Raw genomic sequence first — 27,626 nt, forward strand, 5'->3', positions numbered from 1 at the left:
GACAAGGAACTGCTCCCTGGAGCACCAGTCCCCACCGCCTGAGCCAGGCTGGCTAAGACCAGGCTCTGAGTCACATTGGCCGACGGGCGTGTGCCTCCGCAAGCGCAGCAGCTAACCTTCTCCAACTGAGTGAGAACGGGAAGCAAACAGGAAGCCGCAAAGCATTTTAGGAATTGTGTCCTCTTCCGCAAGCTTCCTCTCTGGCCGACCCGGTCATCAATACAAAAGACTACATCTCCCAGAAACCATTGGGAGCGAATCCTGCCTACCTCTTCTCTCTCCCGTCCCCTTCCCAACGCATTGCATGACGGTACGTGTAGTTCTGGAACTACCCAATCTCCTATTCCCAACTCCCTGGCTCCTCTCACGGAGAAGACTACAATTTCCGGCTGGCTGAGCGACGTCGCGCCTGCGCCGTCTGCGTGGAAGGCCGTTGCATTGCGGGCAACGGCCGGGGCAGTGAAGAAGCAGTAAGCGCTGGTGCCGGTGGCTTCCGCGTTCCGGGAGGGTTTGGTGCGCCGCGGTTGGGGGAAAGGGCGGAATCCGTCGGGCTCTGGCCGTTACCCGAGACGAGGGGATGAGCTTGTGAGGGGAGAGAACCTAGGGGGGAGACTGCTCACTGCGGAGCGATGTCCCAACCGCCGCCGCCGCCGCCGCCGCCTCCACCTCCTCAGCAGCAGCAGCCTGTCTCGAAGAAGCGGGACCGGCGCATCTTCTCCGGATCTTGTCCGGACCCCAGCTGCCAGGCGCGCCTGTTCTTCCCGGCCCACGGGCCGCTGAGCAGCGGCAGCATCGAGTGCACGGACTGCGGGCAGCGCCATGAGCAGCGGCAGCTGCTGGGGGTGGAGGAGGTGACGGACCCGGACCTGGTCCTGCACAACCTGCTGCGGAACGCGCTGCTGGGGGTGAGCGGCGGGGGCCCCCCCAGGAAGAACACGGAGCTGGTCAAAGTTATGGGCCTGTCCAACTACCACTGCAAGCTGCTCTCCCCCATCCTGGCTCGCTACGGCATGGACAAGCAAACGGGCAAGGCCAAGCTTCTCACCGAGATGAACCAGGGGGATGTCTTTGACTGTGCCCTCTTGGGCGACCGTGCCTTCCTCATTGAGCCTGAGCATGTCGACACTATGGGCTATGGCAAGGACCGCTCCGGCAGCCTCCTCTACCTGCATGACACCCTGGAGGACATCAAGAAAGCCAACAACAGCCAGGACTGCCTGATCCCTGTTCACGTGGATGGTGACGGCCACTGCCTGGTCCATGCTGTCTCACGGGCACTGGTGGGCAGGGAGCTGTTCTGGCATGCGCTCCGGGAGAACCTGAAGAAGCACTTCAAGGAGAACCTGAGCCGCTACAAGGCTCTCTTCCATGACTTCATTGACGCAGTAGAGTGGGAGGACATAATCAATGAGTGTGACCCTTTGTTTGTCCCTCCAGAAGGTGTGCCATTAGGTCTGCGAAACATTCACATCTTTGGTTTGGCTAATGTGCTTCACCGGCCCATCATCCTGCTGGATTCCTTGAGTGGAATGCGTAGTTCTGGAGATTACTCAGCCACTTTCCTCCCTGGGCTGGTACCGGTAGAGAAATGCATGGGAAAAGATGGCATGTTGAACAAACCTATCTGTATTGCATGGAGTAGCTCTGGACGTAACCATTATATTCCTCTGGTTGGAATAAAAGGTGCTGCTTTACCTAAACTGCCTATGAAATTACTTCCTAAAGCTTGGGGAGTTCCTCAGGATCTCATCAAAAAATACATCAAACTGGAGGAGGATGGTTGTGTGATTGGAGGAGATAGAAGTTTGCAAGACAAATACTTACTAAGGCTGGTTGCTGCAATGGAAGAAGTTTTCATGAATAAGCATGGTATTCATCCCAGTTTAGTAGCTGATGTACATCAGTATTTTTACAGAAGGACTGGTGTAATAGGAGTTCAGCCTGAAGACGTTACTGCAGCTGCCAAAAAAGCAGTGATGGACAACCGCCTTCACAAGTGTCTAATCTGTGGTGCCCTTTCAGAGCTTCATGTTCCTCCAGAGTGGTTGGCTCCAGGAGGGAAACTGTATAACCTGGCCAAAAGTACCCATGGCCAGCTGAGGCCTGACAAAAATTACAGCTTCCCTCTGAACAGTTTGGTGTGCTCCTATAATTCTGTGAAGGATGTCCTGGTACCAGACTACAGTCTGAGTAGTTTGACTGCTTGTAACTGGTGTCATGGTACCTTGGTGCGTCGTGTCAGGGGAGATGGATCTGTTGTGTATCTGGATGGGGACAGAACTAATGCTAGATCCACTGGTGGCAAATGTGGCTGTGGATTCAAACACTATTGGGATGGTAAAGAATATGACAATCTCCCTGAAGCCTTTCCTATTACTTTAGAATGGGGTGGAAGAGTGGTGAGAGAGACTGTATATTGGTTCCAATATGAAAGTGATACAACTCTTAACAGTAACGTGTATGATGTTGCAATGAAACTTGTTACCAAACATTTTCCTGGTGAATTTGGTAGTGAGATTCTTGTTCAGAAAGTTGTCAATACAATATTACATCAGACTGCCAAAAAGAACCCTGATGATTATACTCCTGTAAATATTGATAGTGCTCATGCGCAAAGAGCTGATGATATACAAGGACAAGACTTAGATTCGCAACTTCCAACCAAAATTATTCTCACTGGACAGAAAATGAAAACTTTGCACAAGGAAGAGTTAAATATGAGTAAAACTGAAAGAACTATTCAACAGAACATTGCAGACCAGGCTTCTGTAATGCAGAAACGGAAAACTGAAAAATTAAAACAAGAACAAAAAGGGCAACCTAGGACTACTTCCCCTGGCGCTGTTCGTGATGGGCCATCATCTGCTCCTGCTACACCTACAAAGAGCCCTTATTCTCCAACTTCTACAAAAGGAAAGAAGATCCGCATAACAACAAATGATGGGCGACAGTCTATGCTTACGTTGAAGTCTACAACCACATTTGTGGAGCTGCAGGAAAGTATAGCCAGAGAATTTAATATTCCTCCATACTTGCAATGTATTCGCTATGGCTTTCCTCCCAAAGAGCTTCTGCCACCCAAGGAAGGAATGGAAAATGAGCCCGTTCCCTTGCAGCATGGTGATAAAATTATTATAGAGATTTTCAAAGGTAAGGAAGAAGGCAGTCTGTCTACTTCAGCACCCTCAACCCATGCTGTGAAACATGAAGATGTTGCAGTAACCAATAAAATATCTTCCAAGGAGTTGCAAGAGCAAGTTGATAAAGAAATGTACTCATTGTGTCTTCTAGCAACATTAATGGGTAAGACTAACTTTAATTTGTATTTAATTTTTCTTGTGAGGTATCTATAGGTTTTTTTGTTTTTGTTTTTTTAAAACACAATACAGAAAATACCTTCTACTCTGTGCCTTTGTGGAGCCCTCTCTGAGCTCATTCTGTTTTTTTTTTTTTTGTTTTTTTTTGTTTTTTTTTCCCCCAGTCCCTTCTGAAGGTAAGATTTGGTGTATACGTAAGTTACTCTTCCCACCCCCACTCAGATTTCAGAGGATGCAAGCTAAGGGGATGAGAAGAAAATAGTGAGCTTTTGTTTAATTGGAAGTTTGGATGCTACCTAAACTCTTAATTTTGTACAGAGATAAAGCCTTACAGCTTGCCATACTAAAGGTTGCGCTGGTCAGTTAAGTCAATGCAACATTGCACCTTAGACTAAGTTGGTGCAACTTTATATATAGACTGAGACATAGTGAGGAACAGTAGTTTGGTATTGTAATTGGCTTAATGTAAGCAGAGGAGAAGCAATAGATAGCAAAGAAAGAAGCTGAATATATTTGAGTCCCAAATTAACCAGTAAGTTGGAGAAGCTTCACTTGAAAACAGTTGAAAAATGAGAATTTGAGGTAGTCATAATGCCAGAAGAAGGGACTCTTTTTTGCTTCCTTTTTCTTGTCATCTTATTTTCATTTTTCCTAACTTGGCTCAGATGACTCGGGTATTTTTCAGTGTTGCTCTCGCTTCCTGATGTCTAAACTTACTCTTCTGGTGGCTGACAAGAAAGACTGTTTCTAGTACTGTTAGTTTTTATTTTTCCTTTCTTCTATTTATTTCTGTTTTTCTCTTCTGTTCTGCCTCCTCTTTCCCATTCTCTGCTCTGTTTTTGTCCCACTAATGTACCAGTGTGCTAAGCTGAAATGGCTTTGCATAACTCAGTGCAACAATTCCTCTAACTTATTTCCAGGAAGTACAATGTTCACTGTAGTACATTAGCTGGACAAGCACACAGAATAGTAATATTTAGCGTGTTTGGTTGGAATGGGCCTTCTCCTTTTGCCTGAGGGAATTAGTTTGGCTAATAGAAAGTAAAACCTGATATTTAAAAACAAAACAATTTCATAATTAGAGAGTGCAGTGACAGAGGCTTGCACCTTATTATTTTGATTTCTTATGAGTCTGACTACACCCAGATCTCCTGTATGATAGCATTTTGAACCACTAGCCGAGACATTAGGTTGGCATATGTGCCTCAAGGGCCCATTTTGGAGTAGTCTGATTAAAAACTCCTTTCCTTTAAGATGGAGCCCTAAAATACCCATTAAGAATGTATAACAAGATCCCCAGAAAATACTCTCGAAAATGCAGTGATAACTGACACTCAAAAAAGCACTCTGGCATTTTACATTTGTTCCAATGACTTCTGTATCAAACTTGCTTTGTTTACAAATAAGTAGTGTTAAATTGTGAACACTGCAAGCTCAGCCTGGGATCAGAGACTACATCACTAGTTCAAGATTCTGCATTTGGAGCTTGGTTAACAGTTTTGTTGATGTACAAGCTAGAAAAAGAATCCAGCTCACTCTCTTATGGCTGTATTTGCTTTTTAGAGTTAATAGAATAAATGGTAGCAGACACATTTTTTTCTCTAAAAAGTAAACAGCTATGACAGATTACACAGAACAAAGTCATTGAGTAAGATGCTATTTTTACATAGCCACTCTTCTGATCAAAACCATACTTTATTCTAATGACTTCAGGAGAGAATTTGTGCTGACAACTGACTGCTTGCTACTCTATTACAGCTGTTTAGTTCCATTCATTGATTGATCAGGCAGCTAAGACTTCAAACAATGTTATGAAAACAATTCTTTTAATTTCTCACAGGAAAAGAGTGTAATATTCTTGGGATGCAGGGGACTGTGAGCATTTCAGATGTGATGCTTTCAGGCATCATGCTATATAAATGATAGTTTTTCAGTTGCCACCTCGCTACAGTGTTAGAAAGTCTGAAGAGTCTCTGCTTCTCTTATTGCAGAGTGAGAGAGGATAGCATAATATTTGCTCTTGCCAATAAAATCCGATGGACTTGCATTAGACGAGATAGAGAGAGAAAAGACATGTCTGAAAATTGTGTTTTACATTTTCATGCTTACAAGGAAAATCCATTTTGGAAAATCTGTTGTTGGTCATTCTGGATGCTGGAAAACTTTTCTTTGACACTGGGGAAAAGCATGTCCAGGCTTTTTAATGAAAGGAGCACCGGTTCAGCCTATTTGAGTGACTAAAAGCTCTCTTTCTGGTGCAAGTATTTTTAGATCAACAAGTTAATTGAAGATCTAGACAAGCGATCTCTGGAGCATTTATGCTGTGTTCAACTAACTTCTAAATTGTGATGTTTTTTACAGAGCTTTAAACTGGACACTTTGCATTTTTTTTTTTTTTGGACTTTTGCTTTATGCTTTATATCTGATCTTTGAAAAATTGGCTCTAGCTTTCTCCTCCATTTTGGCATGGCTCGAAATTTAGAAGCCCACACCACACAAAGGAACTACTTTCTGTTCCCAAGGACCTACTCTAAACACAGAGTTGCACTGGTTTAACTAAAAGTGTCTTTTTAAACCAATTTAATTTAACCTTTGCAAAATCCTTTGTGTTCTCTCATAAGTCATGTTTAAACCTATTTAGACCGGTTGGGCTTGTGCTGGTAAACTAGCAGGTGTTGGATAAGCAGATATAACCAGGTTTAAACTGCTAAGTATGACAATATAGGGGCTTGTACTAGTATAACTAAACTGATTTTAGTTAAAGTGAGGCAACTTTTTTGTATAGACAGGCCTAAACTGAAAGCTCAGGTAGCTGATTTTTGTTTTGTGTCCTCTCCTCCCAGTGCATGAACTGACTGTTGGGGTGTCATTGAAATATATATTAAAATAAATATAGGTTAGGCTGCCTCATTCCTGTGGTTGAAAGAAAGCAGGTGTATGTGCTTCCTGAGAATACAACACTGTCATTCTTGCAGCCATATCTGAAGTTGAAGTGCAGAAGTCTGCTCTTAAGGAATCCATAACCACTGTGTAATCAGCATACTCCAACATATTACTACGAGTATCATCTCTGACATGTGGAGTCTGGAGGGAGCTTCTAAATCCTATTGTATGATCTGCCAGATTAATATGCTGTTTTATTAAACCCATCTTCTGAGCATTGAAAAGAACCTAACCCAGCAACACAGGACAAATGTATAGACCCCAAAGGTAACTTACTAATACTTGAATTGCAAATAGCATTAGTGCCACTAAAATAAGTGTGTGTCCAGATGTGATGATACATTTTCTTCCTCCCATCTGAGATCTGTTCATTAAAACATCACAATCCTTTCCTAAGTTTCTTCCTATGGCTGACACAACTATGGTGTGAGCTCTCTTCTCCATCCTTGTTCTTCCCTGATATATAGTCCTTGTTAATGTTACATAAAAGAGCATATAAACTAAGCAGCTCCTTTGCTGCAGTGCTTCAAAAATCCATTTGCTTGGGGCAAACGGGAATCTTTCCTGGCTGAATGCCATTTAATTCTGCAAAATCAAAGCTTTTAGTTTAAAAAGTTTCAAGTTCTTAAGAGACGGTGGAAAGAATAGAACCTTCCAAATACGAACAGAGTGTAAAATGATACAGTACTGTCTGTCTTAAGCCTTACACAGATATAATGCCTGCGTTGCTGCTGGTCATAGCATTTCCAAGCTGCAGCAGAGTCAAAATTATATTTCATTAGTTATCAATGTATTAGTTACTCAGAACCCTGTGGGCAACCATGATTTCAGCTTGCTGCTGCTTGGGAAAGCTCTGAGCAGCAGAGGGGTGCTCTGGATCCATAAAGGGTATGTCTACACTTCAATTTAACATCCGTGGTTGGCCCTTGTCAGCTGACTCGGCCTCACAGGACTAGGGCTAAGGGGCTGTTTAATTGTGGTGTAGCTGTTTGGGCTCAACTAGAGCCCAACTCTGTGTCCCACCTCCTCAGAGGGTCCTAGAACCTGGGCTCCACTGTGAGCCTGTATGTCTACATCACAATTAAACATCCCCTTAGCCTGACCACTGCGAGCTCAAGTCATCGGACATGGGGCAGCTGCAGATGTTTATCTGTCAAAATTATTTAAAATAAAAAATAGAATTCTGCCAAACCTAAATACAATACAGAATGAACAGTGCACAAATGTTAGTCATTTTAAATTGCAGGAGGCACGGTAGCAAAAGTATTTTTTGTCATGATTAGTAGCCTTAGTCTCTAGGTTAATTGATACTGTTGTTAATTTTTGAAGCTCTGCCTTGCTGTAATTAATCAATAACTAATAATTAATCAATTAATCAAAACAAGTGTAAAATGCACTAAATGTGCTAGGATTCAGAGGCATTATTCATACTCCTTGCAATTAGACTCTCTTCATACACGGTCTAGATAGTTAAAAAAAGAAATAAACAGGTTGTTAAATTTAACATGAGCAGAATTGTTAGGACCACATCTTAATTAAATGGAAACAGAAGTTTTATTTCCTGGCAGTGTTGTGAACTCAGCAAGAATGCTGTAGTGTGTAACAACCAGGAAGCAAAACTGATCAGAAACAAAGTGAAACTATTAGGAGTTTTTTTTTACTGACCAAGGTTAATATTCAAAAAATAAATACAGCATATCATAAGGGTGAAAAGTACATTTAAAATGTTTTCTTTTTAAATACGTTAATGTTAGTAACACAGTAAAGGGAACACTTAAATGTCGTCATATGCCTTTTTATACAGTGAAGAGCACCTATATGAATTTAATTTCGCTTTTCTTTATAATAGTGCATTAGATAAAGCACCAGTCTGTAGCTTAATGTTTGGTGATTTTCAAAGGCACCTACGGGAAATAAATTCAAATCCTTTCAATGCGATTTGGGTTCCTAACTCCCTTATTTTCCTTTAAAAGTCCTATCCTAAATGAAAATGAGTATATATAAAACAAGAATATTTACAGTATTTTTTTAACGTTTCCAAGGTTTGGGGTGCACTTGGAGAGATGAGCAACTATTTATGACAAAGTTGGGCAAACTACGGCCTGCAGGCCACATCCAGCCCAGGGGGGCAGTCAGGAAGGAGAGGGGGGTTGGATGGTGTGGCGGGGGGCGGTCAGGGGACAGGGAGGGGTGGATGGGGCAGGAGTCCTGGGTGGGGGGCTGTCAGGGGGTGAGAAGCAGCAGGGGGCTGGGTCACACCTGGCTGTTTGGGGCGAGGCAAAGCCTCCCCTAACCAGCCCTCCATACAATTTCGGAAACCCTCAGGCCAAAAAGTTTGCCCGCCCCTGATCTATGAGATGGTTCCTTGTTCTTTATGATTAGTAAAAAACAGCCAAAGAGACATTGGGCCCCCATTGACAGTCTCCATCAGTGCTTCCCTTGGGATACTAGATATTTGATAGTTTTGAACAGGTATTTAGAATCAAGAAACAGTTGTCTTGGTTTGGAAACCTCATCAACTACTAGCCCTTCTCAAACTTCCTCTTACCTTTTTTTTTCCTTTTTTTTTTTTTTTAAGTAGGGGCAGCTTTTTATAGATGCAATATAGCAGACATATAGTTAAGGTTGCATAAATATTTTTCATTGTAAAGGACATGTATGAGTTGCATATAATTTTCACCTGCCAGGATGAAATTGCCAGTTCTGGTCTCAGCCAGAGGATGAACTCTGGAACATTTGCACAAAAAACACAGCTCAGCCTTTGACTATAAAGAGTATGGAAAATACACTTTTTTAAAGTGAGCTTGTTTAAGAAGTGCAATGGAATTTGCTGAATTGTTAAACTGTTTGATTTCAAGCCATCATAAAAGCCGATGGATATGGAAGTATGGCATTAAAGCCATTTTATCTGGTCACAGTCTATTTTAGTCAATATGCATTCTGCAACCTTATTGATTAAAATTTGGAATATTATCTTGGATTATTGTCTTTAGAATAGTATTATTATTTATTTGTATTATCATAACACGTAGGAGTCTGTCATGGACCAGGACCCCAATGTGCTAGGCGTTGTACAGAACAGAAAGACACTCCCTACCTCAAAGAGCTTACAGTGTCATAGTTCATGATCATGGCAAAGCTGTGAGTTGTAAATATCAGATTGTTTTTCTACTGGCTGCTAACATTTTTGTTCGGATAACTTAAGAGCTTGTCTACACTGGCACTTTACAGCGCTACAACTTTCTTGCTCAGGGGTGTGAAAAACATCCCCCTGAGCACTGCAAGTTTCAGTGCTGTAAAGTGCCAGTGTAGACAGTGCATCAGCACTAGGAGCTGCGCTGCTAGCTATTCTTCTCTTGGAGGTGGGTTTTTTTTAATAGCACTGGGAGAGCTATCTCCTAGTGCTATGCTGTGCTTCCCTAACACTTGCCTAGATATAGCTATACTGTGTTAGCACTTTAAAAGTATGGCAGATTTGTGGAGCTACATTGCAGGAATTGTGAAATCTTATAATATAATTGCTTCTGAAAGAGTAGTGGCAGCTTCTCTGATTGAAGTGATTGAAAGTATTTTTTAAAAAAGTAGGGGAGAAAATATTTGAACAGAAGCAATAGTGTGTCATCCTATTTGTTGGCTGAGAGAACCGAGGCTTTCTGGCTCAACTCAATGGCATTTCTATCTATTTGTAACATAACTTTTGAACAGTACATCTAATCAATTCCAAAATTTCAGGGAATGGTCTAGGCATCAGTTATCAGACTCCAGTGGTTTTTGTGAAAATCAGAAAAAGCAAAGGGTGTGTGTGTGGGTGTGGACACATTGAGCATTAGCTTCAACCCCCTCTGTAAGGGTCTATAAATCACAGCCATTAACAACTTCCAGCATAACAATACCTCACCTCTGCCTCCCTTCCCAATAGTTTTAAAATGCTGCCACTCTACATGATTTTCTCTCCCAAACAGAAAGAAAAGAAATAAAAATGGGAGTGGAGAAGAAAGTGGGACTGGGAGAATGGGACATGCATGGAGCCCCTGTCCACCCATTATGCCCACCTGGCATAATGGGTGACCCATAGAACACCTGCCATGTGGTGAAGAAGGGAGCTCTTAGCATGGGTGGGTTGGGAGGGAATTGCAGGGAGTCCCTGAAATTAAAGGGGATGGGAATGTAGCACACATGGAGCTTGTGAACAAGCAGGAACGTGGAGGAATGCAAGAAGCGCCTGGTGTGGGCAATGAGCTCAGCCTAAAGAAGCTATGAAGTGTGTGACTCTCTAGTTTACCTTGCTTTGTATTTTAGCTTGTATCCCCAACTGACTGAAAAAGTATTGAAGGATGATATTTTATGGTATCTTTCATGCATACTGTCTCCCCAAATAGCAGATACAGTTAACTTATTTCCTTGGTGCTATTTATTATTTGACATTGCTTCAGCTGACAAGATTTGATGGAGATTTAAGATAGAGAAATACATGGCTGTTTAGGATGCAAGTTCTGAAGAAGAAGGCTCTTACACTATTTTTTTCCTTTTCAAGTCTCTGAATACTTTTCCATTTCATTTTTTAGAATGTTCAGTACCAAGTAAAAAAAAGTGAATTATCTCTCTAAAAAAAATCAGTTGTCCAATTAGTTTGTTTCTGGGCCAGAAGATTGGGTTCAAGCTCCACTCTAGAATTTGGGCTGATACTAAATATAGATAGGGCAGTAATAATGTCAATTGACCTAGCTGGTCACAGTACAATGCTAATTAAATTGCTTCTTGTTCCTGTGAAGCAGGTAAGTGGTTGGCATTTTCCTTATTTTGCAGATGGGAAATAGAAGCAGAGATATTAACTGACTTGCCAGGCTCCCTTCATAAATCATTGGCAGAGCTGGGACCAGAAGCCAGGGTTTCTGAGACTCCAGACCTTTGCATGGTCCTGTTAGACTATGCTGCCTCTCTACAGTCCTAAGAGGTCCTGCACTGTTAAAGGTGGCATCCTTTAAATGAGGTATAAAATTATGCCACTTGAGTTACGAGATGGCTGGGACAGCAGGGTTAATGTTTCCTTTCTATTTGTGTTCTTAATGTGACGAGTACTTGTGTCGGGACTGTTGGAAACATTTTTCAAAAGGTCCTAAGTGACTTGGGGTCCTAAGGCTTATTGATAGGAGTTAAGTTCCTAAATCACTTAGATATTCTTGACTGTGCTTAATTTGTAATGAAAGAAGTGCCAAGGCTCAAGCAATTTTTTTAAATTCATAACTGATGCAGTGAGCCCAGAGGTGCCAGGGTTATGAATGGCCAAGCCTAAAGGTGTTGGGACTTAGCCCTGGTAATCCCTGGCATAAATTAAACACTGACTATTGAAAATTTTACCCTGTGTCACTAAACATGACTGCCTGCTTCTAACTATTACTCTGTTTTTTGTCTTACAGGAGAAGATGTTTGGTCATATGCAAAGGGGCTTCCTCACTTGTTTCAGCAGGGTGGGGTGTTCTACAGCATAATGAAGAAAACTACGGGTACAGTTTGTTTCTAACTTTGAGGTTAAAATTATTAAAATCTTGACATGAATCTTCTCAAATCATGAAGAATGAGAAAATTGATACTGAGGTGTTTGCACCTCGAGCATCCTTAATTTTTTTTAAATATAGCCAAGATCTTGGGGTGCACTGCCATAACACATTCTTTCAATTTAGTAATGCCATACCAACTTCTAGTGCTCCCTCATTTCTTAGAATAAATTAAATGGAAAAAATTAGTAAAGTTCCAAAATGGGGGACAATGAAGTAAAAAGCATGCTATTTGAGAAAACATTTTAAACAATATATTCAGGGTAAAATTATTTAAATCTGTAGGACTTCACACATCAAAAATTTAGATCTGTGACTGCTGAACCATGGAAATTCCAGAGCCTAGGCTTGGAACTTGAATGTCTAGATGCTGATTGAGTCCAAAAAGCCAGGGTTTAGCAAGTCTTTTTGTTTGCTCTGTTTTTAAAACACAATTAAAATGCACCAGGTACATATTAACTTTCTTTCACTAACTTTAACACAGGAACTACAATCATATAAACTGAATCAACCGGTAGTTGGTTTTCATGGTAGCTTGAATAAATGCTTCTATTTCTTGAAATGCTACTTTGTAACTTTTTAGAGTAGGGGTTCTCAACATATGGGTTGTGATTCACAAAAGGGGTTACCAACAGTTGTTTGTGGGATTACAAACTGGCTCCGGTTCTTTGTTAGTCATGTGGAGCAGATTTGTTTAGTCACTTGAAATCAATCTTTCTCGGTCATGGAAACAGCCCTTCTGAATTTCTGCAAGAACTTTCTCCTTAAAATGGCATGGCACTTGGCAGGATTCTGAAATTCTTGCATCTTACAGGGGGAACCAGCTATAAGTGGCTAAGTGTTAAGAGTATGAAAATCCCATAGAATCTGGACCAAATCACACCTCCATTGTGACCACCCATTCTTCCCCCTCAAAGTATTGATTCAACTGGAGCGTTAGTACTTCAGAGTCTGCAGCTGCATTTTATACTGCTTCTTAGGTTGCAGAAGAAACCAGCAGTGAAGAGGCAAACCCCAATGTTGATGGCCAACGGAACGCTGTTTTTGGCCTTTTCTGTAACTTCCCTACATTCTTACTAATAGAAGTACTGTGCTCAGATGCCATTGTGATGGGCACAATATAGGAACCGAAAGATAGTCTATATGACTAAATAATACTTATTTTAAAACTTTATCTGGGTATAATAAAGTAATTATGTATGGGATGCTTTCCAATAGCAGTAAGCCTGGTAATTGTGTAAAATATTTTGAGGTTATGAATGTTGTTAGCTGTTTCCAGCAAAATTATACAGTCATGAAGGAAAGTTACCCCAAGTTTTAATTCTAAAATTGTCTCTGTACATCTATGTATAGGGCCCTACCAAATATATGGTCTCTTTTGGTCAAATTCATGGTCATGGGATTTTACAAATCGCAAATTTCATGATTTCAGCTATTTAAGTCTGAAATTTCATGGTGTTGTAATTGTAGGTGTCCCAAAAGGAGCTGACCCAAAAAGGAGTGTGGGCGGAGGAAGAGTGACCAGGTTATTATAGGGGGGCTTGCAGTACTGCTACCTTTAGCAGCTGGAGAGTGATGGCTGTTGGCTGGGAGCCCAGCAGTGAAGGCAGAGCCGGCGCCAGCAGCAGTGCAGAAGTAAGGATAGCATGGTATGGTATTGCCACCCTTACTTCTGCGCTGCTGCCTGCAGAGCTGGACCATTGTCAGCAGCCGCCACCCTCTGGCTGCCCAGCTCTGACGGCTGCAGCGCAGAAGTAAAGGTGGCATGGTATGGTATTGCCACCCTTATTTCTGCACTGCTGCTGGCAGAGCGCTGCCTTCAGAGCTGGGTGCCTAGCTCTGAAGGGAGCACAGAAGTAAGGGTGGCAATACTGTGATGCCCCTAAAATAACCTTGCAACTCCCTTTTGGGTCAGGACCCCCAATTTGAGAAAAACTGGTTTCCCCTGTGAAATGTGTATAGTATAGAGTAAAAGCACGCAAAAGACCAGCTTTCATGGTCCGTGGTGTGTTTTTCATGGCCATGAATTTGGTAGAGCCCTAGCTATGTATCTCCAGTTAAGCTTCCTGAGCTGCATAATTAAGGAAAATAGTTTCTGTATGTTAGCTGCTCTTCTTTACTGAATGCAAGGTAACTGGGTTTAAGTGCCATGGTTTTCGCAGCTTTGCATGGCATGAGGCTGCAGTCTGAGGAAATAGTGATTTTTTTTTTCTTTCTTATATAAAGGCTTTCAAAGTTCTGTTCTTCGTGCTCTAAAATGCGTGGGTGATGCTGTTAATTCGTTTCCATATATGAAGTGGATTTTCTTGTATTGGAAAATGCTAGTAATTTGACGTGCTAAAGACCAAAGCAAGCAGATAGAACAAATTTATATTCTTCAGAAACTAATTTTAGAATCTGAGAAAAAAGTTGTCTACAAGTGAAATAATGTTTGCTTTTGAGAAGTTATGCTATTAATAATACCTGATTCTCTTTAGGCTTTTCTTACCCAAGTCTTTGCACTCAAGTACAACTTAGTTCTTGTGGCATCATCTTGAGTAGCACTCATTCTTCTGCTTTCTCACCACTTGATTTATTTATAGATTCTGTTTTACTAATCTCCGCTAATCTCCTGATTCTGGGTTGAAACAGCTGTACCACATCAATCAACTCTTTATTGTATGTTAAATACATGTTTATCGTAGTGTATAGAAAAATGTTTTTGCTTTGAGACAGCCCTGTAACAATTAGCATGATTTATGATTAATAAAGACTGTGCACAACTCATCCCATTCTCTTCTACAGAAATCTGTAAAGTTCATTAATACTTCAGTGATATTTCATGCCCATTATTTTCAACTTAATTCTTAGTCTCTTTCTGGTTTTCCATCTTTCTGCATGTTTAATCTATACTGTGGAGAATGGTATGTTGTGTGTAGCTTGTGAATTTGTTTTAACAATGGCTGATGGAGAGGACATTTCTGGGCAATTATAGAATCACAGAATCGTAGGACTGCAAGGGACCTCAAGAGGTCTAATCTAGTCCCCTGCACTCATGGCAGGCCTAAGTATTATTTAGACCATCCCTGACATGTGTTTGTCTTACCTGCTCTTAAAAATCTCCAATGAAGGAGATTCCACAAACTCCCTAGACAATTTATTCCACTTTAGAAAAAACTTCCGGTCAGGGTGGTTAATGTCCAACCTATACCACCCTTGCTGCAATTTAAGCCCATTGCTTCTTGTCCTATCCTCAAAGGTTAAGGAGAACAATTTTTCTCCTTCTTCATTGTAACAACGTTTTACGTACTTGAAAACTCTTATCATATCCACTATCTGTCTTCTCTGCTCCAGACTAAACAAACACAGTTTTTTCAATCTTTCCTCATAGCTCATTGTTTTCTAGATCTGTAATAATTTTTGTTGCTCTTCTTTCCTGAAATATGGCACCCAGTTCTGGACACAATACTCCAGTTGATGCCTAATCAGTGTAGCGTTGAGCAGAAGAATTGCTTCTTGTCTTGTTTAAAACATTTCTGCTAATACATCCCAGAATATTTGCTTTTTTTGGGACAGTGTTACACTGTTGACTCATATTTAGATTGTGATCCACTATGACCCCAGATCCCTTTCTGCAGTACTCCGTCCCGTGCAGGTTTCAGAGTGGAAGCCATGTTAGTCTGTATCAGCAAAAACAACGAGGAGTCCTTGTGGCACCTTAGAGACTAACAAATTTATTTGAGCATAAGATTTTGTGGGCTAAAACCCACTTCATCAGATGCATGGAGTGGAAAATACAGTAGAAAGGTATAAATACACAGCATATGAAAAGATGGGAGTTGCCTTACAAAGTGGGGAGTAAGTGCTAACGAGCCAGTTCAATTAAGGTGGAAGTGGGCTATTCTCAACAGTTGACAAGAAGGAAGGAAAAATCACTTTTGTAGTGCTAATGAGTTCAATGTAGTCAAGGCTGCCCATTATCAAACAGTTAACAATAGGTGTGAGTATCGGCAGTGGGAAAATTAGTGTTTGTAGTGACCCATCCACTCCCAGTCTTTATTCAGGCCTAATTTGATGGTGTCCAATTTGCAAATTAATTCCAGTTCTGCAGTTTCTTGTTGGAGTCTGTTTTTTGAAGGGTTTTTTGGTGAAGAATTACCACTTTTAAGTCTGTTATTGAGTATCCAGGGAGATTGAAGTGTTCTCCTACTGGTTTTTGAATGTTATAATTCTTGATGTCAGGTTTGTGTCCATTTATTCTTTTGTGTGGAGACTGTCCAGTTTGGCCAATGTACATGGCAGAGGGGCATTGCTGGCACATGATGGCATATACCACATTGGTAGTCATTTCCCATTTTGTATGTGTGCAGTTGATGGTTCCTTCATAAGTGGAGTGTTTTGCATTTGTCCTTATTGAATTTCATCCTGTTTACTTCAGATCATTTTCCAGTTTGTCCAGATCATTCTGAATTTTAATCCTATTCCCCAAAGCACTTGCAACCCATCCAACCTTGGTATCAGCCGCAAACTTTATAAGTGTACTCTCTGACATTTATCTAAATCATTGATGAAGATATTGAACAGAACCGGACCCAGAACTGATCCCTGCGAGACCCCACTTGATATGCCCTTCCAGCTTGTCTGTGAACCACTGATAACTACTCTCTGGGAACGGTTTTCCAACCAGTTATGTACCCACCAATGCTTAATTTTGTAATGAAAGAAGTGCCAGGACTCAAGCAGTTGTTTTACATTTTTAACTCATGCGTCAAGCCCATTGGTGCTGGGGCAATGAACTACCAAGGCTAGAGGTGCTGGGGCTCAGTCCTGGCAAGCCCTGGCACAAATTAAGCACTGGCACCCACCTTTTGAGTAGCTCCATCTAGATTGTATTTCCATAGTTTGTTTATGAGAAGGTCATGTAAGACCGTATTAAAAGCCTTTCTAAAGTCAAGATATATATATATATATATATATAGATAGATATATAGATAGATATATAGATATATACACTACCACTTTGCTCCTATCCACAAGGCTTGTTACCGTATCAAAGAAAGCAGTTAGGTTGGTTTGACACTATTTGTTCTTGACAAATCCATGCTGACTGTTAGTTATCTTATTATCTTCTAGGTGTTTGCAAATTGATTGCTTAATTATTAGTTCCATTATCTTTCCGGGTACTGAAGTTAAGCTGACTTGTCTGTAATTCCCTGGGTTGTCCTTATTCCCCTTTTTATAGATTGGCACTGTATTTACCCTTTTCCAGTCCTCTGGAATCTTTCTGGTCTTCCATGACTTTTCAAAGATAAAAGCTAATGGCTCAGATATCTCCTCAGTCATACTCAAGGGAGTATTCTAGGATGTATTTCATCAGGCCCTGGTGACTTGAAGACATCTAACTTGTCTAAGTAATTTTTAACATGTTCTTTCCTTATTTTAACCTCTGATCCTATCTCATTTTCACCGGCATTCTCTGTTAGACGTCCAATCACTACTAACCTTTTTGGTGAAAACTGAAACAAAAAAGTCATTTAGCATTTCTGCCATTTCCACAGTTCCTGTTGTTGTTGTTCCTCCTTCATTAATAACCACCTGGAATTGAAGGCCTGCGTTAAAGCCAAACACCAGCTGGTGATTAACTGACAGGAAATGCCTGACCCTGAAGTCACTATTGCCAACTAAGGAAACATGAAAAGAAAGTGAGAGGAGACATCTTTTGTATTTGAATGTTGCTGCATTACCATGAATTATTTTTCCAATATTAGTGTCTAAGAAGGTAGGCAAATGGGATAAGTATCAACATTAAATTACAAATAATGCTTTGAAGTGGTATGAATATTTTAAATTGCTATGGTCATGTAACTAGTAATACACAGTGAAGGAACTTACTCCTTTGTGCGAGCTAGGGAAGTTAAAGCTGTAACTTTTTTGTATCAGTTCCATGGAGGAACAGGAGTGCATGTATTTTTAAGTTCTGTAAGTGATAGTAATACAAAATCAAGTTTTATAGTGAAGTATAGATACTGTTAATCTCTCAGATCCTGTCCATGGCCTTTCAAACCGCAGGACTACTTATTCAGAGTTAATAGTCTGTTATGGAAATATTCTTAAAACTAGATGAAAGATACAGAAACAGTGAAGAAAGAACTCAAACACATGAACTGTTTCTTGAACTGCATAGCTCCATGTTTCAGCAGGCTTGCCTCTGGAACAATCCTGTCATCCAGAAATGAGTGTAATGTCTCTGGGTCCATATACACTCCAGATGAGTGATCTTCAGTGGGTTAGAGAAGAACCCATTCAAGCTGAGAGATTTGGGAAATATCATGAGCACGTGTATTAGAGGCCTCTTATTTTAATGTCAAGAACCTGACACTATTGATTTGTGTGTGTGTGTGTGTGTGTGTGTGTGTGTATATATATATATAGATATAAAAAATATACTCTCCTCAGTGGCCTCTAAGGGCTTCAGGAATTAAACATCTCTATCTTTCCTACAGCGCAGTCAGACTTAACGCACCTGGAGATACAAACTGTATCCAGGTGTGTTAAGTCTGACTGCGCTGTAGGAAAGATAGAGATGTTTAATTCCTGAAGCCCTTAGAGGCCACTGAGGAGAGTAGCAATTTGAGGCCAAATTCTGCTCTTGGTTATTTGTGAAGGTGTCTATCTCCCATTGGCATCATGGGAGTTGTGTGCATGTAACTCTTCTGAAGACCGAATTTGGCCTGCCATCTCTCTGCAGCTGCAGGACCCTGGACTAGCAGCAATGGAGGGTATTTTCAGCCAAATTGGCCCTTATATTGACTAACTTGATCTGTAATAAGTGATCATCTTTTTGTACTTGTCATCATCTGTTCAGTGTTAAACAATGAATTTAACATACTTAAAATGATTTTAGTGCCTTTTTTGTTGATGCCACCAAAATACTTGCTTGACTTCATTCTGTTTGACAGAAAGAAATAATGGTTTTCTATATTTTTCTACCCTCGAATAATTTCTGCTTTTTTCTTTGAGAATTGCAAGAGAATATAAAGGAAATGCCACAAAAATGCCCATTTTTGCCACTTTTTTGATATTATAAATTTTGTAGGTCTAATGAGAATTGCAGTGAACAGAATTGGCTCAGGCAATGCTGCAAAGTCTTTGTTGGTGGATGGTCCCTAAGCTACGGGGCCCCATCAGCACTAAAATGCTGTCTTATTGCTCACAGTCCAGCACTACATGTAACACTGAATAGCTCACGCAAGTCTGTTCTGTGGTGATAACTGGAACACTCTGAGAGATCGGAATGTATCCCCTTCTTTCACACAACAGCTTGGAAGCTCAATCAAAATACTGCATGGCGCTCCAACCTTGCTTGAACCAGCCCTGGCAGGAACACTGCAGAATCAGATGGGCAATGGAGCAGTAGATCACCAAACATAGTTTTATAATGTGTTATGTTTCTTAAAAAAAAAAAAAAACAAAAAACCCAAAACCCCAGCTTTGTCGGCTCACGACATCATTCTGTGACTCAGTGACATTTCTCTTTCTGAGAAGAAGATATTTAACTATTAAAATCCATATTCTTGAGGCCTAAATGCTGTCAGGAACACAGCTTACTAAAATCCTCCCACAGTCCCAGTGATATAGAAACCTGCCTAATAGCACACACTCCCTGCCCTCCTACTTTAAGTGACTGAGGTTATGTCTACAATGCAGTTTAAAAACCTGCAGCTGGTCTGTACCATCTGATCTGATCTAAGGGGCTGTTTAATTGCGGTGTAGATGTTCTGGCTCAGGCTAGAGCCCGAGTTCTAGGACCCTGCAAGGTGGGAGAGTCCCAGAGCTCGGACAACTGCCTGAGCCGGAATCTCTATGCTACAATTAAACAGCTCCTTAGTCTGAGCCCCGTGAGCCTGAGTCAGCTGGCACAAGCCAACTGTGGAGGTCTAACTGCAGTGTCAGTTGCTAGATTTTTATATCTTCTACAGGTCTCTGATTGGAAAGAATTGACTAAAATTTTTGACATTTTACCTCTCTCTAGCCTCAGTTTATAGTTAATCTTATTTCAAATTGCTGCCTCTTTGTAATACTCATCTGGAAATGCTTATGTTCTTGTGGGCTCATGCCATTCTATATTGAACACTTAAATGTTTTAGTCCACTGGTTCTCAACCTTTTTTGGACAAGGACCTATTTGTAAATGTTGATGGCCAATATTGACCCAGTAAATAGCTTAAGTAAAAAACAAGTATTTTGGCCCCAAAATACTTATTACCCACTACATGTAATAATAACAACAATAAAAATAAGTTAAAACTGCTGCCAGCAGCAGTGCAGAAGCAAAGGCAATACTATACAATACCATGCTGCTCTCCATCCACCCAGCTCTGAAGGCAGCGCCACCACCACAAATAGTAACGGTGGTAATGCCATTGGTATGCACAGTGTTAACATACGGTAAAGCACAAGTGGCATCTATTCTTTAAAAAAAATCCAAATATGATCTATTTTTAAAGTTTGTTTGCAACCCTTTCATACATTCTTGTGACCCATTTTGGGGTCATGGCCCATGGGTTGAGAAACACTGTTTTAGACTATCCCCAACTCATCCTGTCTTATTAGTTATTTAATGTTAACTTAATATAAACAAAAGCAGTGTTAGGATCCTGTAGATGCTCTTATGAAACTGGCTGCTTTAACCTAAGCTGTGCTGCCTCTACACACAAGACACGAGAACAATTTAAGGAAAACTGGATCTCTTCAAAATTGCTAGAATTTCAGAAAATGATTGTATGCTGTGATCTGTATAACTCTCTTCCTTGCCCCGTGAAGATGATCTTCAGATGCTTGAGGAGTCTCCCTTTATTTGCCTATCTTTTATTCATCCCCATGTTGTGGTAACTATTGCTCCAGCTAATATAACTCTCTCAATCTTTGTTTGTTTAGTGCTGTCAAGGCGTTCAGTGCTATCTGATTTATAAAGGCAGAAAATCCATGCTCCAAAGAGTTTACAATCTGAGAGAGAGAGAGTACTAAAAGACACTGGGTCAAATTTCTAAAAGCATCTAAGTCCCATTTTCAAAAGTGCTTTAGGCATGTAGGAGCCTATGTCATATTGACTTTCATTGGAGTTTCGGGTCCTTAGTCACTTAGGTGCTTTTGAAAACTTCACCTTCTGCTCCTAAAACTGCTAGATAGGGTCCTCAGTGGGGGACATCCTCCAGACAGCGTGTTACTAAAAAGCATTACCCAGCCTTTGGCATTCAGATTGGAATTCTAATCCTGTGTTGTGGTACATGCTCTACCACTAAACCAGAGTCAGCTTCTTGAAACTTAGAACTTGTGTTCAAAGGCTGCATTATTTAAAAATGAAGTCTTCTTTGAAAATAAATTCCCTGCCCTGAAATCAACTGTTTGCAGTCTATCCATTAGTTGTATTGCTTCTTAGCATTTATTGGAATCCTGGAAGCATATTCTGCAGCTTTCATCTTCATACCTCGCCATCTCTGTGGAGTAAGCAAACAATAATTACAGTTGTATATCTTGCCATGTATTCTTTGTTCCAACCTGTTGTGGTGCATCTTTGTGTTTGCTAAAGAGCAGCACAGAATGTTTATTTCTAATGTGGTGGTCACTCCATGAAAAGCCTGCATAAATCTTCTGATCACACTTGAATAGGTCTACTATAATTACTTTTCCATTTTCTGATACCATAACTAATATTTTGAATTTGACTACATAATAAGTATGTTTTTAGAAAAAATGGTTTTAATTAATAACACTATTGATTTCACCCCTATCTTTTCTATAGGTCTGGCTGATGGCAAGCACTGTACTTTTCCATATCTGCCTGGTAAAAACTTTGTGTATAATGCAGCAGAAGATAGATTAGAGCTGTGTGTGGATGCTGCTGGGCACTTCCCTATTGGTCCTGATGTTGAAGACTTGGTTAAAGAGGCATTAAGTCAAGTACGAGCAGAGGCTACTTCAAGAAGCAGGGAAGCGAGTCCTTCACATGGACTTCTGAAATTAGGTAGTGGTGGAGTAGTAAAAAAAAAGTCTGAGCAACTGCATAATGTAACTGCATTTCAAGGAAAGGGCCACTCACTAGGAACTGCATCTAGTAGCCAACAACTTGATCAAAAATCCAGGGAAACACCACTTTTAAGAAAGCATAACACAGAAACAGACTTCAATCTCAGTCCCACTAAAATAGAGCCTTCTATATTCACAGCTGCTTCTGGTAACAGTGAGCTTATTCGCATAGCTCCTGGAGTAGTGACAATGAGAGACAGCAGGCAGCTTGACCCTACCTTGATTGAGGCACAGCGAAAAAAGTTACAGGAAATGGTTTCTTCTATTCAGGCATCAATGGACAGACACCTGCGGGATCAGAATGCAGAGCAGTCAGCATCAATCGATCTGTCACAAAGGAAAGTAGAAGCAGTGAGTTCATCACCTAAAACTGGCAGCATTCAGGCTAATTTGCCAGAATCTTTTTCTGTAACAGGTGGCACTGAACATTCAAATACAGAAACAACTGCTGGCAATGTGGTAAATTCAATGGGAGCAACAATCTGCACAAGACCTAAAGCACAAAAAGGAAATTCTGTTGAAGAGGCTGAGGAGATGGATAGTCAAGATGCAGGGATTACCAATACAACTGAGCCGATGGATCACTCTTGATTGGTTGAAAGCTGATGAGGATAGAGATTACTGTTCAAATGTAATGTTTGTTGGCTGGGCCACATAAAATGATTGGTCATTAAATCTTGTATGTTTCAAAGATTATATCTTCTTATCCAGTGCATGATAGCAAGTGTATGGCTGGCAATAGCTTTTAATATTCCATGCTGCTGCCCAAGCTGGCTCTCAGTGACCTGTAAATTAGCTATTAGAAAATGCACTCAGATGAATATCTGCTGTAGATGTGGGTTATTGAAAATTCTTTGTAATTTTAATTCTATGAAAGTCTTAAAATTTAAGCCCATGTGAGATTTAGTGCTAGATTACCAAGATCTAAGATTACCAAAAAGGCTAGAACAGAGAAAAAATACAAAATTGACAAAGTTAATGTGTTATCCCAGAAGTCTGTGTCCACTCAAAATTATAGTGTGAACAGACATTTATATTAATTTCAGAAGAGCAACTGAAATTTAAATTGTATGTTAAACTTCATAAAACAATATATACAACACTTTAATTACATGATGCTGGCATTCCCTTAGATTTAAATACTTTTGCATCCATATTCCTGTATGTGCTTGTCAGAACCTTGGAATAAGAGTAACTATAATTAAGCTCTCTTTAACTTCTGCATATTGTCAATTTGAGCAAGATTAGAAAAAAGGCTACTTAGTGTAAGATGAAGACAAAGCAAATGTGGTGCAGTTATGCATGGCTGTGTGAGCCAACACAGCCATTTCATTGCTATCTTAGTAAGTGATAGCATGCACTTTTTTGCCATGCAGTTTTTTTGATATTGGGGTAAGGGGGAGAGAGGTTGGAAAGTGTTGTAAGAAGTTACAACAGATCAATAGCAAATCAGTTCTTAAAGATTTTGATTATTAGCACTGGTAAGTGGTGGCTATAGTTAAGTAATGGCTAATGTTTTCAGAGCGTGAGGAATTAACAGAATTCACTAGAAAGAAATAGCTCTTGAATGAGTTGCATTGTTCTAAAATGTTCTCCAGTGATAGTTGAGCTTCTAGAAGCTCATTTTTTAAACTCCATGGAAACAGGAAATATGTACTGTTTCAATGCCCATAAAGACTACCGTTTCTATTGATTTCTCTTCAGTTTGTGATGCAAATTTCCCTGCATCAGTTCATGATAAGGCTGGTATCCGCTTAAGTAGTATATTCATCAGGTCTACAGTGCTAGTTCTTAAGAAGCAGCTGCTGTGCGTGCTCCATAAAGATGGAATGTTTATCTTCATATTGATATTTCACTTTGCCTTCTACTTATATATTCATATTTTAAGTGCATTATTGCTGCTTCCTCTGATTTAAGCTAAAATGGATTAAGCAAAAGGTGTTAATACAGCCTCAAAGGAATTTAGAACATTTAGATCTTGACGTCTGTTTGTGTGTACCCATGGGTTTTTACTAGTTCCACAGATATTAAGTTTTTATTATAAACATGTTTGTATTCAGAAAAATATCTCCTTACTTTTTACATTTATAGTCACATCAACAGAAACAAATTCTAAGCACTGTTATGATAGAATGCCCTAATTAAGGGAGGACATATTTTTTTATATGGAAAAGTATCTGAAGCAAGTCACTTAAAATATAGTCCCAGTTTCATTAAATTAGTAATTAAATCATCATATATTGGCTTTCTCTTTTCATACAGGGAATAAATATTTAATAAGGTAGTGCACTACTTGCATATGAAACATAAAAATCACCTTTTCATGAATAAATGCTAATTTAAAAGATATCCTTTTGCTAACTTAGTTATTTGGTTGAAAATTGCAATACGTGAAGTAAACTTCATCAAAATTGACCTCTAGTGCATTGATTAACTGACAGTGCTTAGTCAATGAGAAATGGGATGCATACGCAGCAGCTGGAAGCTTGTCATAACCTCCGATGTTGTATTAGTGTCCATTGCTGCAGCCTAGATGTTTGGAGGCTAGAGACAGAAATGGAATGTGGAGACAGAAAGTACAAGCTTCCACATGGTGAGAGGTGTTAGAAAAAGGGACTAGCAGCATATAGTGTTCCCAGAAATCACTATAAATGAGCAGGGATTGAGAGAAGAGGTATGTGGGTGGCTTTGAATTTTAGAGAATCTAGCTGATATAAGGATTTCTTAAACACGCACTAAAATCTCTTCAAGGAAAAGGAGAGAGAAAGAAACCTTCCCCATAGGTAAAGTATGTGTAGGGTGTTGGGAGAGTCTGAGGTATTTCCATGCATTTTTAAATTTTATACACCATTCTTTCTTAATCCTATTCAGAGGGATGGTGTGTACCTGTCAGGTACTTGTTGCATTTTCAGGGGGACTGCATAAATGTGTGTGTGCGCGCACACATCTTATTGCTTGAAGAGGAAGGTTCAGAGCAATTTTGATTTTGTTTGGTTTATTTTGTTAAATCTTTCCACACACCCTTCCTATATGAACAGAAATTAAATAGATGCAGATTATTCATTCTTTATTTTTGGCCCACAATTAGTGTCATGTGTCTGGCAAATCATGTCTCTCAGAACCCTTCACTTTGTCGAATAAAGAAATATGAAGGAGGTATAGTTAAATGTTCCTAGAACTCCAGGATGCATGAGAACTGTAATTGAAGCTCATTTTTAGCTTGATGTGAGCTCCCCTAGTTTCATGCAAGCTTGCAATAAATGTGCATATTTCTTTGCAGTTTTCTTTATTTCAGTTAACTTTCTGATGCACTTAAACATCAGTGTTTTTAGTGAGATGGCCTTCCAACATATCCAAAATGAAGTTAGATTTCATCTATGCCCTGGGGAGGTGTGTATCCGTAAGAAAGAAATTAAATAAAGAGCGCTGATACTTGTAAGTTTGGGCGAGTGTTTCATTTGAACTCTAGTGGGTCTAATAGAAGCAAATATAATTTGAGAGATATATACGTGCCTGTTTTTCTGCCACTTGTGTGCTTGTCATCTTTCCCTAAGAGAGTCAGGAAAATGCTGAGGGGGTGGGGCATGCTGGTGGGAGGAGAGCTTTAGTAAAATAGTGGTTAATAAAGCTGTGTGACTAGAGCTTCTCTCTAAAGATGCAAAGATCAGTCAGTATTGTTTATCATCAGGCCTACTAGTACTTACTACAGAGTCACCAGTGTGAAATTCAGTAGCGGTTCCCACATTTTGGGACAACTGTACCAGTTACTATCCCAGCCAGGGCCTGCCAACTTTTACTCAGTGTGCCTGACAAATTAGACTAAGTTTTGGAGCATCCCAAGCTCCATTGCTGGTTAATGTATGTAATTTGAATGAGAGGCAAGGCAGGCTGTGGCAGTATGCCAGGGCCCAGTGCAAAGACTTGCTAACGTAGGGATTGAAATCCAGACTATTGGACAAATGCTTTTGAATCAGTATCGGTATGCATACTGGAAATCACTGGAGTACAGCATGCAGTTAGCTTTCCAGCCAAATGCAAGATTTTAACAGTATTGTTATAATGGTTGGCTATGAATAAATACTTGCTACTGTGTTATTCTCTGGGAATTAATATTTGAGTTTCATTGCTTGAGTGAAGTAGAGATTGTATCTTTCTTAAAATGCTGCATTAGTTACTATAATATATTCTTTGGAACAACTTCTCTTTTGCAATCAGACACTCATTCATACAGTTGAATTTTTTTTTGAGCTTTTCAAGTTTAAATAGTATCTATTATCAGATGTAAAAATATAGCAGAATTTAAAGGATTCTGATCATATTTGAAATTAAAGGCAATCCTTTATTTTACACATCTATTTATTGTGTGGTTTAGTACTTATGTAGAATTTTTAAAACCACAGCTCAAGCATGTGAACATAAAACAGCTCTTTGTAAGGATGATATTTAGGTATGGCGGTGTTAATGTCTAAACAAGATTTCTGTAGCCTCCAAGAGAATACTCTGGCAAACGTCACAGAAGTACACTGGCTCAAAGCTGTGTGCTAACTTCATACAAAGGATGTATTTTTTTAAAACCAAAGTGTTTAATTTAAAATCTTCAAAATATGGTTAAAAAAGGGAGGGTGGGGGGACTATACTGCCCCCTAAGACTAGCTCACTAATTCTGCCTTTTCTTTGGAACACACTGAAATGCTGGATATTACAATTCAGAATTCAATATTTAGAAGTGTGGGAGTTTAAGCACTATGCTCCAACATAACTGAACAAAATGTGAATGATTGAGGAAAATGCCATTGTTGTTTGTACATTTGTTTGGCACCTGACCATTTTTTTTTTAAATTATGGAGTCTACATACATTTGTAGTACAATATTAACATGAAGTTGAGCCTCCTGTTTAAGAACACCAGTAGTGATCTGTTTAATGTTGTTTTGCTTGTGAATATCAGTTATTGAGTATTTTAAATTTTAAGATGTTGCATAAAATCTGTAGAATGCAGAATTCCCTCTGAGCCCTTATGCCTGTGGTAGAGCAATAAAAGATTGAAACATGATTGGTATTTTCAGATTTATTTTATTTTTAATGAGGATTATTGCCAAGAAACTAAAGAGTGCACTATTTGGAGGTAATGCTATTTAAAATACGTATAAATAAGCATTAATAGTGTATATATTTAGAAAATAAATCTTTTTAAACAGTAAGTGCTTTACATGTTGAATTAAAAATAAATTAGCATAAGGCATTGTACCATCTTCACAGCACTGGCTGTTATCCAGCACATTTTGGTTTGTTTTATTTGTGATTCCTGTACTAATTACATTTGATTTTTATCTGTAATGTAACAATAGTGTATTATAACAGTATATAGTGTACTATACTACACTTCACTGTACAGTATTTGGAATTTTCTTTGATTGCTATATTAAAACTATAAGTTAAAATGTTTGCTTCTACTTTCTAAAGTACAACTTTTTGTCTAGCCTTTCACATTTCAGATTTTGTTAATCTTTTTAAATTAAAATTGTTTGCCTCTTTTAAAAAAAATGTTAAGGGGGGGCATCTTAATTAATGCATTAATTGTTAGTACACTTAAATTAAATCACATGCTACTTGCACACAGTAGTAGTAATACATGAGAGGGAAAATAACTTCTCTTGTGTCATTATGTATTAGTTTGTTTAGTGACACTTCTGCTTTAAGGAAATGTTTTTTCTCTTTAGAGTGAAAGTGGGACCTCTCAACCTCACA

At 39.6% G+C, this 27,626-nt stretch overlaps 1 protein-coding gene across 2 annotated transcripts; it reads left to right on the forward strand.

Annotated features, from left to right (window-relative positions):
• Positions 1-399: 399 nt before the first annotated feature.
• VCPIP1 (valosin containing protein interacting protein 1) lies at positions 400-27,319 on the forward strand. 2 transcript variants are annotated; one of them, XM_038390282.2, is made up of 3 exons: positions 400-3,303; positions 11,678-11,764; positions 21,596-27,319. In XM_038390282.2, exons 1-3 carry the CDS (start codon positions 630-632, stop codon positions 22,468-22,470), a joined length of 3,636 nt encoding a protein of 1,211 aa, XP_038246210.1. In that variant the 5' UTR covers positions 400-629; the 3' UTR covers positions 22,471-27,319. The 2 variants fall into 2 exon arrangements, with proteins under 2 accessions (XP_038246210.1, XP_043363717.1); XM_043507782.1 differs by lacking the exon at positions 21,596-27,319 and adding an exon at positions 17,353-17,560 and having other exon boundaries at positions 409-3,303.
• The last annotated feature ends 307 nt before the right edge of the window (positions 27,320-27,626 follow it).

The sequence above is a fragment of the Dermochelys coriacea genome, chromosome 2 (assembly GCF_009764565.3).
Source record: "Dermochelys coriacea isolate rDerCor1 chromosome 2, rDerCor1.pri.v4, whole genome shotgun sequence".
Taxonomy (NCBI): Eukaryota; Metazoa; Chordata; order Testudines; family Dermochelyidae; genus Dermochelys; species Dermochelys coriacea.